Below are 15550 nucleotides of genomic sequence, written 5' to 3' on the forward strand. Positions count from 1 at the left end.
CATTTGGGCCAAATTCTGCTTTTCCACTGCATAGTACTGGTAGAACTAAGTCCATTTTCCATTTCAGTAAATTAGTACACACACCGGACTCCCGCTGTAACCTACTGTACGTTAACACAGTCGGCGTAATTACAGTAAATGGTTGTATGAAAAACACTTTTTGGCGATGAATATAAAAGATAAAAAATTCAGTTATCGATTGGTATAAACTAACTGTCTTCCTGCGCATCAATAATCACAACAGTTTGAGATTCAAATAAGTGAAGACAAAAATACTTTTGGATGGGCCAGAAACGCTAGTTATTCGCTGGATTTGTCATTTTAAAAAATGTGCATCTCATTTGAACATGCAGCAGCGATTTTTGTGTCAATTGTAACACAAGTTTGCACTCACCATGTATGTCAAGACGCCAAGAAAATATCTACGTTGTGAGGTGCAAGTTTTGTGTGTCAGTTTTTCAAAATAGAAATACACATGTATTATTCTTCGTCTTTTAGAAAGTTGGTCGTTTGTTTGAGGTTGTCATCTTTGAATGGTTTGAGGCCATTTTCTGGTCGGGGTGGGGGTGGAGGTGGGGGTTGGTCGAGTGCGAATTTCACAGCTGCACATGAAAGGCAAGGGCGACCGCCGGACTGTAACTTGACAGAAGGTTGTGGCTGATGTGGGGGATCACGTGACAGATAACAAGTTTGTTTTGATCGCGGCGGTTTACGGATCCATACGTTGTGGACGTGCGGAAATCGAATCTTTGTTGTTGATCCGCCGTCTCACCGTAGTAATTCTAGCCGTTGTTAACATAGCTGTTTTGTTTTGTTCTTGCCCGTAAACAAACAAACCCACGTGCGCAGTCTTTGCGTTTCACGCAGGCAGATGCCATTTTATTTTTGGCAAATAGCAAGAATGCACGAATGTGACCTCCGTCAAAATATGCCAGGCCGCATAGCACAAGTGCTGTTTTTGGTCTGGGGCCAACTTGTTTGGCCTTGTCGTCTTCAGTGAGGCGGCTGCTGCTGCTGCTGCTGCTGCTGGCTTAGCTTTCTCTGCTAGCGAGCGCACAAAACTCTCTTCTTTAAATAAAGACGCACAAAATGTGACGTTTGTCATCGGAAAGAAGGTTCCACCGTCAAGCTATCACCATCATAAAACCTTTTCTTAAATGTACAGGCAAAATAGCAGTTAATCTTCAAAGCGGTCACGCAAGTGTAAAAGAAAGTCAAATTATTTGCCCTCTGAAGGTGTTTGACTGACACCTTTCCACCTTAACCCGAGCACGGTTTCTGGAGATTATTAAAAAGAAAATTTACATTCTTTTTTTCCTAGATTAAGGCCATAAATGTGCGCAGAAATGACACAAGATGCTTCGGTTTTATTATCATAAAATTGATGTCTTAAGAAGGCCGCAGATCGGAAAAACACGAGTATATTTTCTTGGTAAATATCTGCAGCATTGTAGTTTTTAAGTATTTGATGAATTACGAAGATTGATTTGAACTTGATTCCCCCCCCCCCCCCCACATTTAAGCTCACGATTATGGTTACAATGTGTATATTTAATACAGAAATCTGTTCTTCACAAACATAGAAAATGACATGCATATAATTAGTCTGTAACATATTTGACAATGTACATTTAGCCTGAAAGTTAAGGGGAGAGGTCTTAAATAGTCCTTAGTCTTAGTTTTTCTTATCCTGCGGGTACCCACTAAATATGCTGCCTTGGTATTGCTTCAGTTAATAAGCGTTGTTATGTCTCTTGCATTTGTTAAATTACGGTAGTTTGTAAATGTAAAGTCATGATTTGGACTACACCTATCTAATATTTTTAAAACCGAGTGTTCTACTGATTATCCTGTCGATGAATCAAGTCATCCGATTCAAATGTATTTTGCATTCTTAAACAACAGTGTCATTACAGAATATCGGAACAAACATTTTTGGAGCGCTAAGCTTTGCTCTAGTCAGTTCAATTTCCTGCCCTATAGGTATCATGACACCTACAGAAAAAAAATGCATCATGTTTTTAATTTGTCATGTCAAAAGCAGTTTAGTACGGCATATCGTGTTAAAGAAAATATTTTCTGCCATTGCATAGTTATAGCAGTGCTTTAAAAATAGACGTGTTCTCGCTTTGTTTCTTCTGGAACAAACAGAATTCTCACCCTTTGCTTTGTTGACCTGTGTGTGGGAAGATGGGATGCAAGGATGTGTGATTTAGTCCCCCCCGCCCCCTGTCCAACAAAGATTCACTCTTGTTCTCTCTGAGTCGCGGGATTAAAACGCTTCCTCTTATCATGGGAGCAGCACTCGGCTTGGGATGATATTGGATACGTTACAAAGAAGCATTAGTTTAGCTCATAACGTAGATTTGGCCAGCTTTGACTGTGCTTATTATTATTACGAGTGGCTTTGGCCTCCATCCACAATTCTCTTCCAGTTGTACAATATGTCACGTGTGGCGTAGCGTTTTGCCATCACGCCATGACGATAAACCATTATTAACGCCACCGGAGTGGGACGTGCTGTTGGCATTTGTCACATCTTAACATGAGGTCCCTTCGGAATGTTGCCGCGGACTCTTGTGTTCGATCGGTGTTCCTAATCAAATATCCTTTGAGCGTATGTTCATTTGGTTGCGGCGTACGCCGATTACAATCGGGCAGGAAGTCCGGATATGAGCTGCGTGCACCCTCTCTCCCGCTCCGCACTGCTGAATAAAGTTAGAAGTGTAAACAAATACCACACCGCCGTAATGTTTGTTTAATGGACAAAGAAATCAAAAGACGCGCACGCGCATTCTTGGCTAAAAAACTGAATGTAGGCTCTTTGATTTCATTCTTTACTCAACTCAACTAAACTCAACTGTATTTATAGAGCACTTTCAAACAGCCATCGCTGCATACAAAGTGCTGTACATGGAGCAATTTAACATATACAATAAACAGTAAAACAAATCGGTAATAAAGACGGTAGAAAGCACCAAACAGTAAAACCAAGAACTAATCTAAGTCATGCTGAGTCGAATGCCAAAGAATACAAGTGAGTTTTGAGGAGGGTTTTTGAAGATTTTGTTGCTGCTAACATTGACACGTCATTTAAAGGAGACATTATGCATCATTTTCACAGTTGAAAAGACTTCTCGGGTGTCTTAGAGTGAGATTGCAATTGAAAAAAATCATGATAAAAAAATAAATTGTCAGTATGAGCTGACCTGACAGAAGTTCATGATTAAAATAATCTGTGGGAAGAAAAAAACATCATCCCTCTCTGGCTACATCGTCACCCTTTATATTGATTTGGAAGAAACCACCAAAAACAACAAATCTGAGGCAGAAAACGTGACTGGCTGCAAATTTTGAAAAAAATTATTAGCCTGGGCAGTTTTGTGAATCAGACTTAATTTGAGGAGCAACTTTCAAATTTTGCCGAACAGTTTTTTGAGGGCAGGTTTTATTAAGGTTTTTATGAAATGCATAATATGACAATTGAACAATTATTTTTTTGTACTTAACTGTTTTCATTTCACATTGTGTAGAGCAGCAAACTGTATTTCCTTGTCTTGAGACTTTTTCAGTGGGGCAATTTCAAACAAATATAAATTTCAGTTTCAACTGAATATTTCTGATTGGAATGGATGATATTTTAGGAAGCTAAATTGATCGGACTGGACTGTAATTTTGACATTTTACTGTGCGGACCTCAAACGTCAAAACCTCTGACTGTCGGCAGGAGTTGACGTGAGTGACGTGAGTGACGTTGAGCCCCAGCGAAGAACCTCACCCAAAAAATAAATAAATAAATAAATAACATGTTGGTCTCATTCTGAATTTAGAGCTTCATCCTGCATCTACACACATGCCATCTATCTTAACAGAGAAAATCGAAAACTTTAACGTCAGTTGGAATGTTTGAAACATGAAGGAGTGCGGCGCACATCTTTGATGGAAGTCCCCGTCTGGCTTCCAGTAGATGGCGGACGGGTGGGGGCAGGGTGGAATGACGTGGGGCCGAGGGCCATTGCACTTTTGCCCGCGAGTTAACCGCCCCGCGCGGCGCTCCCGCTGGATGTAAAAATAGCCACCGGGACAAGAATCCCAGCCATGTCGCGCAAACAAAGACAGATTTATACATATCGCGGCACCGAGTACAGACGAGCTTTTGTCGCCGTGAGGCTGCAAGCGCCAAATGTGACGCTCTTGCCACTCCCACCCTCGCAGAGCGCTCTTTGTTTCCGCGCAGACCTAGTGACCTGATAGTCAGAGCGTACTGGAGGCACCGTGCGTACTTGTTTACTGCAGTCAAGCTGGATTGCTGTGTCATGGCAATGAGCCGCGGTAGCAGTTTAACGCATATCCAGCCTAAGGGTCTGTTCCATGCCTCGGGTTAAAACCTTTGGTGACTTTTTTCGTGCGTCATGTTATGATACGCCTTCAACCAATTTTGTTGTTTGGTGAACCTGGTGTCTGGCCATATCAAACATCAACAGAACAAAAGCATGAAAGTACGGTCTTCATATACTTTTTTTAAATGACAAAAGTGTTGTTGATGACCTATTTTAGCCTGTGCATCGCTGCAGATGGGTTATGATCAGACCAGTAGAAGTAGAGCGATACAGAGGTACTAGGTGGTCGAAAAGATTGCCCGCCCTCCCGTGTTCTGCAACTTCAAGTAAATGCGCCACCTGGCGGTGAAATGCCTGTCATTCCAATCCAATTGAAATGAATGCAATCATTCACATCGAACCTTAATTGTGGACCAACCTTCGGCGGGCCGGATTAAAAAGACCAACGGGCCGGATTCGGCCCGCGGGCCGTAGTTTGCCCACCACTGACATAGACTGTAAATAAACAGCTGGCACATCATGATTAAGTTATCGCTTGGTTTGTTCTAGAATACAAGCCTGGGCCACAAGGGGGCAGTTTAATACTGAGATACCGTTGCACACAAAGATGTTCACAGCTTCTCAATATGTTGCCTTAATATTTGTTCTCTTTCAGGAAGTTTGACATCAGTAGGGCATATTATAAGTGCGACTGTAATGTTGTACTGTCTACATGTGTTGCCGCGCCATCGGTGATCAATTATTGAATACACAACAATGAATTTAATCAAGAATTTTTGGGGCGGGTTGGAAAAGGCAAGGGGATGTTTTCACAGTTTAAATCGCAACAAGTTGTGCCTCACGCATTACATCATGGCTAAATATATTCTCGTGCAGGCCAAATTAACAGCAGTCATTCACATTTTTCTCCATCTCGCCCAAGGATTTTGTTGGGGGTTTGGGGAGTCAGTGTAAATCGTGCATGAAACCATGACTGATGCGCTGTGGGTGCTCTTGTTAGTTTCTTGCTTGGAAGAGATGCAGAGTAATGCTCATGCAAAAATAAAATACTATCAACTGACGTCAATGTGGCCTGGTGCTTTTGAGGAGCCTTAAATCGTGTCTGGTGATGTTTGCCAGATGATTTTTAACGGACACCAGCCGAGATGATTTCACACATTTTTACTCATCCGCCTCATGTTTTCTTTAATGCCCACAAAATGCCGGATGAGTCAGTGCAGGTCATTTAGCCACAGTCCAGATGGTCTGGTTACTCGGTTTGGCTTCAAGCCCTCCCAAATCTGCTTTTGGTTGGGTGAAAACGGATTGATAAATTTTTTTTATGGACCGTGTAAAAGTGGCAGCAGGTGTCATCCCACCTTCGGTATGGCTCTAATACTACCTCAGAATTTGGAAACGGGATCAGTTAGTACCTTTCACAAGCTTTGACAAGCGGCATGAAGGGGGCTTGAGGCGTGGTTCCCTCCTTTGTTATGGCTCTGTTACGGTGTCTGATTTTGATCAATTGCCCGGTTGACAAATGGAATGGCGTCACGGGAAAAGTCGGGAAAATGCAGACTTTTACTTGTAATAGGCTTCCCGACTACAGAAGTGAACGCACGTCTACTAATAACAAAACTCGATTCGCAAATCTTTTACCAAAATTATAAAATACTACATTGTGGATTTGGTCTGCCACCGGGATGGTCTGGGAATGTAACACTCTGATGAATGAGGAATTGTTTTACTGAACAGTGAGAAAGTCCGGGTGGGATATTTTGAAACCCTTTGCAGCAGAATTGCTATACGGAATCCACCTTGAAAAAAGATGGATACATCAATGGACAGAAGTGTGACGAGCTCTGGAGTGTACCACTGGGACTGGCACCCTTCCGAAAGGGTACAGATTGGGGATGTCCCGCTGGCACCCGAGTCAGAGTTTTTGGTTTCAAGTATCTACAGATCCCGAGTTCTGATCCGTCTCAAATTGATTTAGGAATTAATTAATGGACCCTCGCTGTCTTCCTTTGAGAATTGGATCTTGGTGGTCCTTAGCAGAGGTTAGCTAGTGTCAACATTCTGGATAAAAATTGTCAGGTTGTCCGCTTCTGGACGGCACCACCACAAAACGTCTAAAAGCCGTTGGATCATGATCTTCCCCCCTCTCGTTAATAATGTGACTCAACTCAGTTGGCATCTCGGTCTGACCCTTCCTAACCTCAGACCCTCAATACCCCCTCTGTTTAGCCCCCCCTGCCCCCCAGGCTGTAGGAACTGGGTGGGACCACTGGATGGAGTCTTCATCCTATCAGGAGACTGGGAGGAAAAGGGGGAACAAGGGTTAAGGGACTGCTGCGATGCCAGGAAGAGCGGGGGCGGCCAGTCCGCATCCTTAGTCCAGCATCGTCCCATGCAGTCTCATTCCCAACTCAGAGGCAAGGCGAGCTCCCACGAATTTAAGTTAGCACTACTTTTTGATGGATTGATTTCAAGATTCACCAGCAAAGATGGAATATACTGAACAAAAAGCGGGATTGGTGCCAGTTTCATATTCCTGAAGGATTCCCCACAGGAGGTATGTAGCTACTTGTTCCAGCACCATGGTGTCAGATTGTTTTGATGCGTTGTTTGTGGTATTTGGACGGACGGTGGTGGTCAATCAAAGCCCCTGTGACACCAAACACCAAAGCTTGGTTCAATACAATACAATACAATACAATACATGCTGATTTATATAGCGCTTTCACAACAGCGGCAGCTGTAACAAAGCGCTTAACAAAACAGTTAATATAAAGTAAAATAATAAACACAACACATAACATAAAACACGGACAGTCATGCAGTTCTAACCACTTTTCCATCACACGCTTTGTTGTTTGAAGCAGTTTGAGATGAAAGAGGAGAAAATCAAAGTGTCCTTTAACCAGTGGATCAGAGACGTCATGCTCAAAATGTGCACACGTCGGCTACAAGCTAAGTTTCAAAGTCAACAAGAAGCTGTAGCGTCCATTGACGAAAAAAGAGATTGGTTCACTTCTCCTGTCCCATGGAAATCCATTGCAATTCCAAGCGGCGACTCACGGTTCCAAATACGCATCGGCGCTCTGCGCCAACGCTCCTCTCTCCACATCCTCAACTTCAGCAGCCATCCATCCAGCCGCACCAACGCCGACTGTCCAACAGCGCCGACATAGCCACTGAACAAAACGGGGTTGTGAAAAATGCTGCCCATTACAGGCGCAAAAAACACAAGCGCCCCAGGTCTGTCCAGCACCGACAGTCAATGGCGCCGACATTCCTCCCAATCAAAATCTGTGCTGGTACAGGCGTGCTGCCGAGAAGGCGCAACCACCAAGCACAGATACTTCTCCTTTGACGAATGTCGTGGCCAAAAAGCGCTGAAAACAGTCCATATCCGGTCCACACGATGAAACAACAAACATGTGACAAAACAAAAGACAAAAACTGCAAAAAAGAACAAAAAAGCAAGGCTCTTGAAGAGCACTTGCCGAAGGCTGCCTACTCGGGCGCCATCTTGGAAAAAAGGTTCAGAAAGGTATCACTCTGAACATTCGCCCCCTTTAGGTAAGGAAACCCAGCTTTATTTCTACAGTAGAGCACATTTCATACACTAGATAACTCAATGTGCTTAACACAATTAAAAGTACAGCATTTAAAAGCAGTTTCAACCAAAAGCGTTAAAGACATTTCAAATTATTAATAGCCTGCACGATCAAGGCTTTAAATAACCTTAATCATAGGTACGGTGGGCAAAACATACATTTTAATCAGGATTTAAAAGCATTTACGCTTGCGGCTTACATCACTTTAGTTGAGGTACAGTAAACCACAGAGATGAAAGTCCTCTGGATTTTCCCGGAATTCCGGGTTTTTCAAATTTTTATGAAAATCTCTCCGGAAAATTGAGGAAAAATTGCCTCAAATTAATCCGGATATTAGTTGACAACATTGAACGAAGACGCGTTTGAGTTCGTTGTTTTGCTTTCACGAGCGTAGCCATGTTGAGACACTAACACTGGTAACAGTAAAGAGATTCTCGTCTCTTTATAAACACACTTGCTAAACCCCAGTGGAACGAATAAAAGACACCGTGGACAAGACAGTTGTCGTAAAAAATATATTTGGACAAAAAGGGAATCACACAGATTGGCAGAAAAACGTGTCCGTCCGACTTCGAGTGTCGTCTCGGCTAGCTTAGCTTTAGCTGTTGTCGTGTGTGACGTCGTTGCGTCGGCGCTGATTGGTTGAAATCAAAAGACGCACTTGCGTACATGTTCGCACTGAAGCACGCACAGCAGAGAGCAGCGGACTATCTACTGCTGAGGCTCGCTTAGCTTGAGTAGCGTCGCCACAACAGTAATACTCTCGCCTCGCATTCTCATGGCCTCGCCATATCTCTGAGATTTCGAAATTTTGGTGAGAACGGAAGCCACAAAGGGTGCACGCGTGCACACAAAAGGAAGATTAATTATTGAATGTCGAGTATTTGAATAGCGTATTGTGTAAACTAATTCATGCGTGATCGGCCAGGTGTGTGCGTGCGCGCGTGTGTGTGTGTGTACATATATTTTTTTCCCGGAATTTTCAGAAAAGTTAGAATAAACTCTTTAATATATAATTCGCCTGATGACTTTTGTTTCAGACCCATTCATTGATAGTGTGCCTAATAAGAGGGTGCACCAAGTGGTCTGTAAGATGCGGTGGACGCCGCATTCTGGTCTGCTTCCATGTGACAACGGAACTTCAATTGTCATCTTGTAGTAAACAGTAACACCCAAATAGAACACAACACGTCAGACGGCCCCTCATTGTTGTTTTGTATACCGCAGTTGACTTTGTTGTGTGTTAGACGGTGTCACGCGATGTACCACCACAGTCCCATCGAAACACCCAGTGGTGGGAAACTCCATCAGATGATTTGAATTTCACAATATTTTCAAGTCGTGTGCGTACATTTCAGGCATTAGGTCTTAGTGAAGAATCCGTCCTGAAGGCCATTTCGTTTGTATTTAGTGGGTATGATTCTGCGCGAGAAAAATCTATGTGCGTTGGGAATAATGGCGTGAAAGCCCACAGATGGATGCGCGTTAATCACCAGCATGCCAATGCGCTAGGACCTCTTCGCTCCTTATCTGCCTGTCATCTTGAAACGGACTCAACCTCGACAGTTTGAATTGGGTTAGACTGACGCTGTCATCATTTGATTGACAAGTGAAGATTGGAGTTTTACGAGCTTTATGAGCTGACCTGCTAGTCGTCCGTCTTGCAGTCATCTTGAGCCACGGCTGACTGGAGAACATGCTTTGTCCAGCGTGTGTGTGTGTGTGCCTGTATTTTTTATGCCCATGAGGATGTTTTGGTTTACTCTCCAGGTAGTTTCTGTTAAGTTTAAAATTGTAGAAAAAATATTCTTAAATGATCAAACCACTACTGCTGGCTTTACCTTTTATGGCTTGTTTTTATTACAGATGTTATCAAGTATTTTCGAATTTGTAAACACCCTCACACTTATTGTTAGCTCATTTTAAAAAGTGTGGATGAGTGTTACATCTCCAGTTTTCATAACAGGCTTAAAACCTGTGCCTGGTGTGTTATTATACCGAAAGTGCTTCCTGTCCTCATTGGTACCTTTCAGCCCAAGTTGTTTTGATCGCACCAAGCCAGTAATCTACATTCCCCAGGCTGCTTGCCGGGCTGCCTACTTGTAACCTTAGCTCTATGTCCCCTTTAAATCCCCAAGTGCGTAACTTGACCTAAAATGCCCGTGTCATATACCAGAGGGCAAAGCGAGAGACTCTTCCCTTTCTGCACACCGTAACAAGAACACATGCTTCAGTGTGAGTTTTTTTATTTGTTTGTTTTGTTTTTGTTTTGGCACAGAAGCAAACAGACAAGGTTCAATATATTTTTAAGTGCTCCACAGTGTGTGAGGTTGGGTGCAATAAATGTTTATGGAACAGAAAATTGAGTGTTTGTGTACCCTTTACTTATGGTATGAGAATTTAAATTCAGGATGATAGTGATGACATTAAAGGCATGGCAAAAATGGACAGATAGGTGCACCGAGTGCATCGCAACACATTTTGGCGGCACGGCGTACTCGCCTCACAGTTCTGAGGTTGTGGCTCCGGTGCGTGCTTGTGTGTCTATATGTGCCATGTGATTGTCCGGCATTCAGTCCAGGGCGTACACACACTTCGCTTGCCCAAAGTCAGCTGGGATAGCCGGCAGCTCTAGCACCCGAATAAAGACGGGCGGTATGGAAAAATCGCCCACGCGATCCGCTTTTTCATAAATTCATACACGTGCAAGATTCAGAAACGGTGCCACAACAGACCACATGATGTCGATTTGTTCTCCTTTTGCAAGAATGTCAAGAGGAAGAAGGCTTTGCAGTGCATTCGGACAGTTGGTGTTATGAAATGGATGCATTCAGTGATTCGGTGGTTTTCGCTCTTTGAAATGGAAATCGGACCATTGTCGGCCTTTAGTTTTGGCTGTTGGTAAAATTGTAATGGCGTTCGGGAAGTCTGTGGCTGAGTCTTGGCCTGCTCACAAAGAGAGACCCCGGAAAAGCAAGCGCTTGTCCTCAGGGTTCAGCACTTGTCGTTCCCAAAAGTGACAATAAACAAAGCTTGTTGTTAAAATTCCGCTCACAGAGCTATGTATGCTTCCTTATCTGTCCGAGCTCAGTGTTTTCTTATGTAACAGTTCTGCTGACTTTGGTATTTAGTCAAGCGGTCCCGGCCTTATGTTTGTGTTTTGTTCAAATTCACAGCAGTAAATTTGAACAAAGCAGCCCAACGTTGGCACCATTGCTCACTCACAAAGTGACCTCCTACAGCCTGCATGTGAACAAAGAAATAGCCTCTTTTTTTATGCTGCGATACCGCAAAATGGCAGTAACATTCGATCTTTCAACAAAATAGAGTGAGAAAAGTTTGGAAGACTCTTTTAATGACTCTGATTCGATAGAAGGCGTTAAATTGTGCAGTCACGTTTACTTCATCGTGCTAGAAAGCAGAAAAGGCAGGACTACCGGAACAGCTGAACTTTATTTGCGATTAATCAGCGGCAGTTTTAATGATGGCAGTTGTGTGCTGACTATTCCTTAACATGAGTTTGAATGTGATTTTATTCATTTGGAGCACAGCCACATTTGCGTTAAGCCACTCTCAACTCTTTTTGGTCTTTTGTGCAGGCATGGAAGAAGCGGTGGTTTATGCTTCGCAGTGGCCGTTTGACAGGTGACCCAGATGTGCTGGAGTACTACAAGAATGACCACGCCAAGAAGCCCATCCGCGTGATTGACCTCAACTTGTGCGAGCAGGTACACACTTGTCCTTTTTTTCATTTGTATTACCGCAAATTCACCTTTTTTTTTTAAACACTAAATGGTGGTGTGGAAAAACCATTACAATAGGTCATGCCCCCCCTCCAAAATAAATAAATGAATAGAATGTAAATAACTCTGTATATTGTATGTGATGCCTCAAAACTCACTAAAGAGTTGCAGGTTTTTTTATTTTTTGTTTCAGTACGTCTGTAGATGGACGGTGCTCCGTTGCCGGTTTAAACTTTGTGGCGGCGGACCTTGCAGGTCACGTAAATATAGCCGCTGTTGAAAGTGCTGACAAATCCCAGCCCTTGTCTCGCCCTAGGTGGATGCCGGGCTGACGTTCAACAAGAAGGACTTGGAGCACAGCTTCATCTTTGACATCAAGACCATCGACCGCGTCTTCTACCTGGTCGCTGACACGGAGGAGGAGATGAACAAGTGGGTGCGCTGCATCTGCGACATCTGCGGCTTCAACCCCACCGATGAGGGTAAGAACCGTAGCCGTTACTGTACATTCCTAAATTGGAGCAATTGAGGTACTGTAGCCCCTCGCATGTGGGCAAGGAGAGCCACGGTCACCGATGCATTTTGGGACACAAAACAAAATGAGAACGATCGCAAGAAGGTTCAACGGACTCTATAATACACAAGTAACGAGAATAAAATCTTCTTTTTAAGGGAGTGTATTCTACGAAAGCGTTTATTATTCACAGAAAATAGTGGTAATTCCAGGAGAATAAATCGGGCGGCTAATTAATCCTGCTATTTTGTTGACTTTGTTTTTGTTTGACATTGTCAATCTTGTATCGCGAGCGTCGGTTAAAAACGGCCGCGAGAGAGCGTGCGGAAGAATAAGATGCTCAGGACAAACGTTCTCGCACGCGGCCTTTCTCGCAGTTCTTCTCACAAAAGAAATGTCCTTGGTTCTGTCTTTTGCTCTCGCTCGCGCTAGTGATTGTGCAGGCCCACTCCCACTCTTTCCTTGCGTGTGTGCCGCTAAAACGCTACATGATCGCGCTGACGGTACGAGACGGTCGGAGAGAAGTAAGAGGTGGGAGGTGTCGATGATCGACAGGCACCCTGTGATTCGGTGCCTGCGCCAACCGGCAGAGAGGAGACGGATGAGCAAGCCGTGTACCTTGAACAGCGGAGAAAATTTGTCATCCAGAAAGGATGGATAAGGGCCGGCCGGAGGGTGGAAGTGGAGAGGGAGAAAAAGATGCTCTTCGTTCTTCTGCATTGCCTTGGCGTTCAGATTGTTTGGAATGATGGTTTCGAACCACCGCACTGAGTCTAAATTTGGCATTATGATCTTCCAGCAAAAAAGTCACAACACGTGGGAAAACTTCCAAATCTGTTCATCGATGTCTTTGTCTTCCACCCAGTCTTCCGATGTAACACGACCTCTCGGTCTTTAATTTCCTCCCACACGTCAAGAGCACGGTTGGACAAATAAAAGGTTGGAGAAATTAATTTCCTGTCCCCAACGCTTCCAAGTATCATCATGTGGCCTTTCTTCGTGTCATATTTAATGCCAAGATGGCACCGTCAGCATCTGTTGCAACCCAACACAAAACCCACATCATCTGCAGATGTAAGATGACTTACAGTCGTATTGGCCAACTGAAAATCTGTATTAGTTAACAGATTTGATAAATCATCTAAATCATGCGGTCCCCGACCTTTTTTGCCCCCACGGACCGGTTTAATCCAAGACAATATTTTCACGGACCGGCCTTTAAAGTGTGGCGGAAAAAGACAACCACGTAATCAAATGTTCCATTCCCACACCAAGGATAAGTCAAGAGCGAATTAAAACAAAAATTGAAGAAGAAAAATGCAATTTTTGTCAATGGAATAAAATGAAATGAAATTGCTTTTTAAAAGATTTAAAAAGAAACTTACTTGAGACTACAAATGATCGTTATAAAACAAAGTAAAACCGCAAATGTTGGGAAAATGTCCTTCCTATCCTTTTGAGGTACATTTTCAACATATTTTGGTGATGCTGTACCTCCGTTGCTACAAACGAAAGGTCAGTTGTTTGAGAATTGTAGTTGACCTCTTTTTTCATCTTATCGTCTTTATCTTGAAAAAGACTCAAACTAATCAACGAAACTAAAATGAAGCATTTTACATTTTTAAAAAATTGTCTAAAAACTCAAACTTCATTGAAAAAAAAAAAAGTCAAAATAAAATTAAAACTACCGATAATGAAAAATCCCAACCTATTATAAGTCTGTTCCACACGAGCTAAAATAGCCACCACCCTCTCTCCTGTCCATTCTTTTCAAGAGGCTGCCAAAGCTGGCCATCAGTCGGCCATCGGGGGCCTGGTGGTGGACACCCCTCCGCATACGGCGCTCGGCAACGCGATGGGCCCGGCGGCGGCGTTGCTGACCGCCGTGCCGCCTCCCTACCAACCAGTCAGCGTGCGACATCTTGACTCCCAATCCAGCACGGAGGAGCCCCAGGACTACTTGTGGCTGGTCAATTGTGAGAGCAAAAAGCCAGACGCTAGCAGGTAAGACCGCGCTGTTCTTCCTGCGCCGCTTCTCGTTCTTCCACCTTTCTTCATACCTGCTGCGCCTCGTGTAGCTCGGTGCCGCTTCGCTCGTCTCTGGAGGGCGACCGGGAGTATTTGCTCCTGGAGGAGTGCGAGAGCAGGACTCTTCCTCCACAGGCTAGTCTGTGAGTGGCCGGCCATTCAGCTTGAAAGTGCCTGCTTGGTGTGCGGTGTTTTGAAATTAACCAACAGTATTTCAGTAAGGAACATGGTCTTCTCATCCTGGGATGGCCAGGAATTGTTACGAATGTTGTTGGCCGTAGAAAGAAAGCCTCAACATTCACCCATATAAACTTATATTAAGAATCTATGTTGATCCACAAAGTACATCACAGTGATGATAGTCCGTTCGACTTTGACGAATTGATGACATCCTCAGTCACACAGGCCCCATCCCTTGATCCCTCCATCCAATCGCATTGGGGGGGTGTCAAGAGTAAAACTCCATCAACGTTCGTCTCAACTCAAACGTTCACCCCCGTGCGTTGTCCTCTCAGAGCCCACGCCGAGTGTTCCAAGTCTACCTCCTCCGAGACGGACCTGAACGACAACCTCCCGTCGCACCGAACGCCCACGTCATCCACGTCGTCGGCCAAGCACAGCTCTCAGAACGGCTTCTTCGCCGGGCACCCGGCCCCGGCCTCCGCTTCGTCTCTGTACGACTCCCCTCCGTCGCGGGGCGCCTCCCTCCTGAGTGACAACGGCCTTTACCACCTACCCCGAAGCTACTCTCAGGTAGGGGTGCCAATGGGTGGGAAAGTCCCGGTAAATTTCCAGTGAATCTGGGAAATTTTCATTGGAAGCCAAACGCATTGATGCCTTGACTTGCAAGTGCCCCATTTTATCTACACTGTATATGTGTGTGTATGTACAGTGGCATGAAAAACGTTGGGCACCCCTGATAAATTTCAAGATTTTCATTTTTTGTTTACAGATATAATTGAGTGCTTGACACCTTTGCGTGGATGTGTTTTCGTTTGTCATGACTCAAGTTTTGCTATCCATGCGATCACCAGGGGAAAAGGATGTGCTAGCGTGTTGCTAGCGCGGGGGGTTGTTCTCTTAGCATTCTGCGAATCTCCCTCTCCCCTCCCCTGTCTATAAAGTAATAACCGTTTTAAAATCAATATAAGTCAGAGATAAGGGAGGTATTTATTTGCGCCTTGAATGTGTGCAAAGATGTAACTCAGCAAAGGGGTGGATGCAGCAAACGTGAGGCTGCAGCAGAATGAAGATGCAAGAGGCTTGAATTTCACATATTTCCAAGGTCACTGTGTACTTGGCAAAAAGAAGAGTGTTCAAGAA

General features: G+C 44.1%; 1 protein-coding gene across 12 annotated transcripts in view; it reads left to right on the plus strand.

Annotated features, from left to right (window-relative positions):
• The window catches only part of gab1 (GRB2-associated binding protein 1), a 47719-nt gene that overhangs the window by 20841 nt on the left and 11328 nt on the right, over window positions 1–15550 (plus strand). For 10 of the 12 annotated variants that reach the window (XR_015101818.1, XR_015101817.1, XR_015101819.1 and 7 more), the window contains 4 exons: window positions 11542–11670; window positions 12002–12167; window positions 13975–14203; window positions 14743–14980. Coding sequence is in view for 9 of the 12 variants with exons in the window: in XM_086119915.1 (XP_085976041.1) it covers window positions 11542–11670; window positions 12002–12167; window positions 13975–14203; window positions 14743–14980 (762 nt within the window). In the remaining 3 variants the exon portion in view is untranslated. Of the gene's footprint in view, window positions 1–6753; window positions 6895–11541; window positions 11671–11878; window positions 12168–13974; window positions 14204–14742; window positions 14981–15550 lie in introns of those variants that run through there. The other 2 variants (XM_086119918.1, XM_086119922.1) reach the window with 2 other exon arrangements.

Source organism: Hippocampus guttulatus, chromosome 9 (assembly GCF_054856545.1).
Source record: "Hippocampus guttulatus isolate MCC_2025c chromosome 9, RoL_Hgut_1.0, whole genome shotgun sequence".
NCBI lineage: Eukaryota > Metazoa > Chordata > Actinopteri > Syngnathiformes > Syngnathidae > Hippocampus > Hippocampus guttulatus.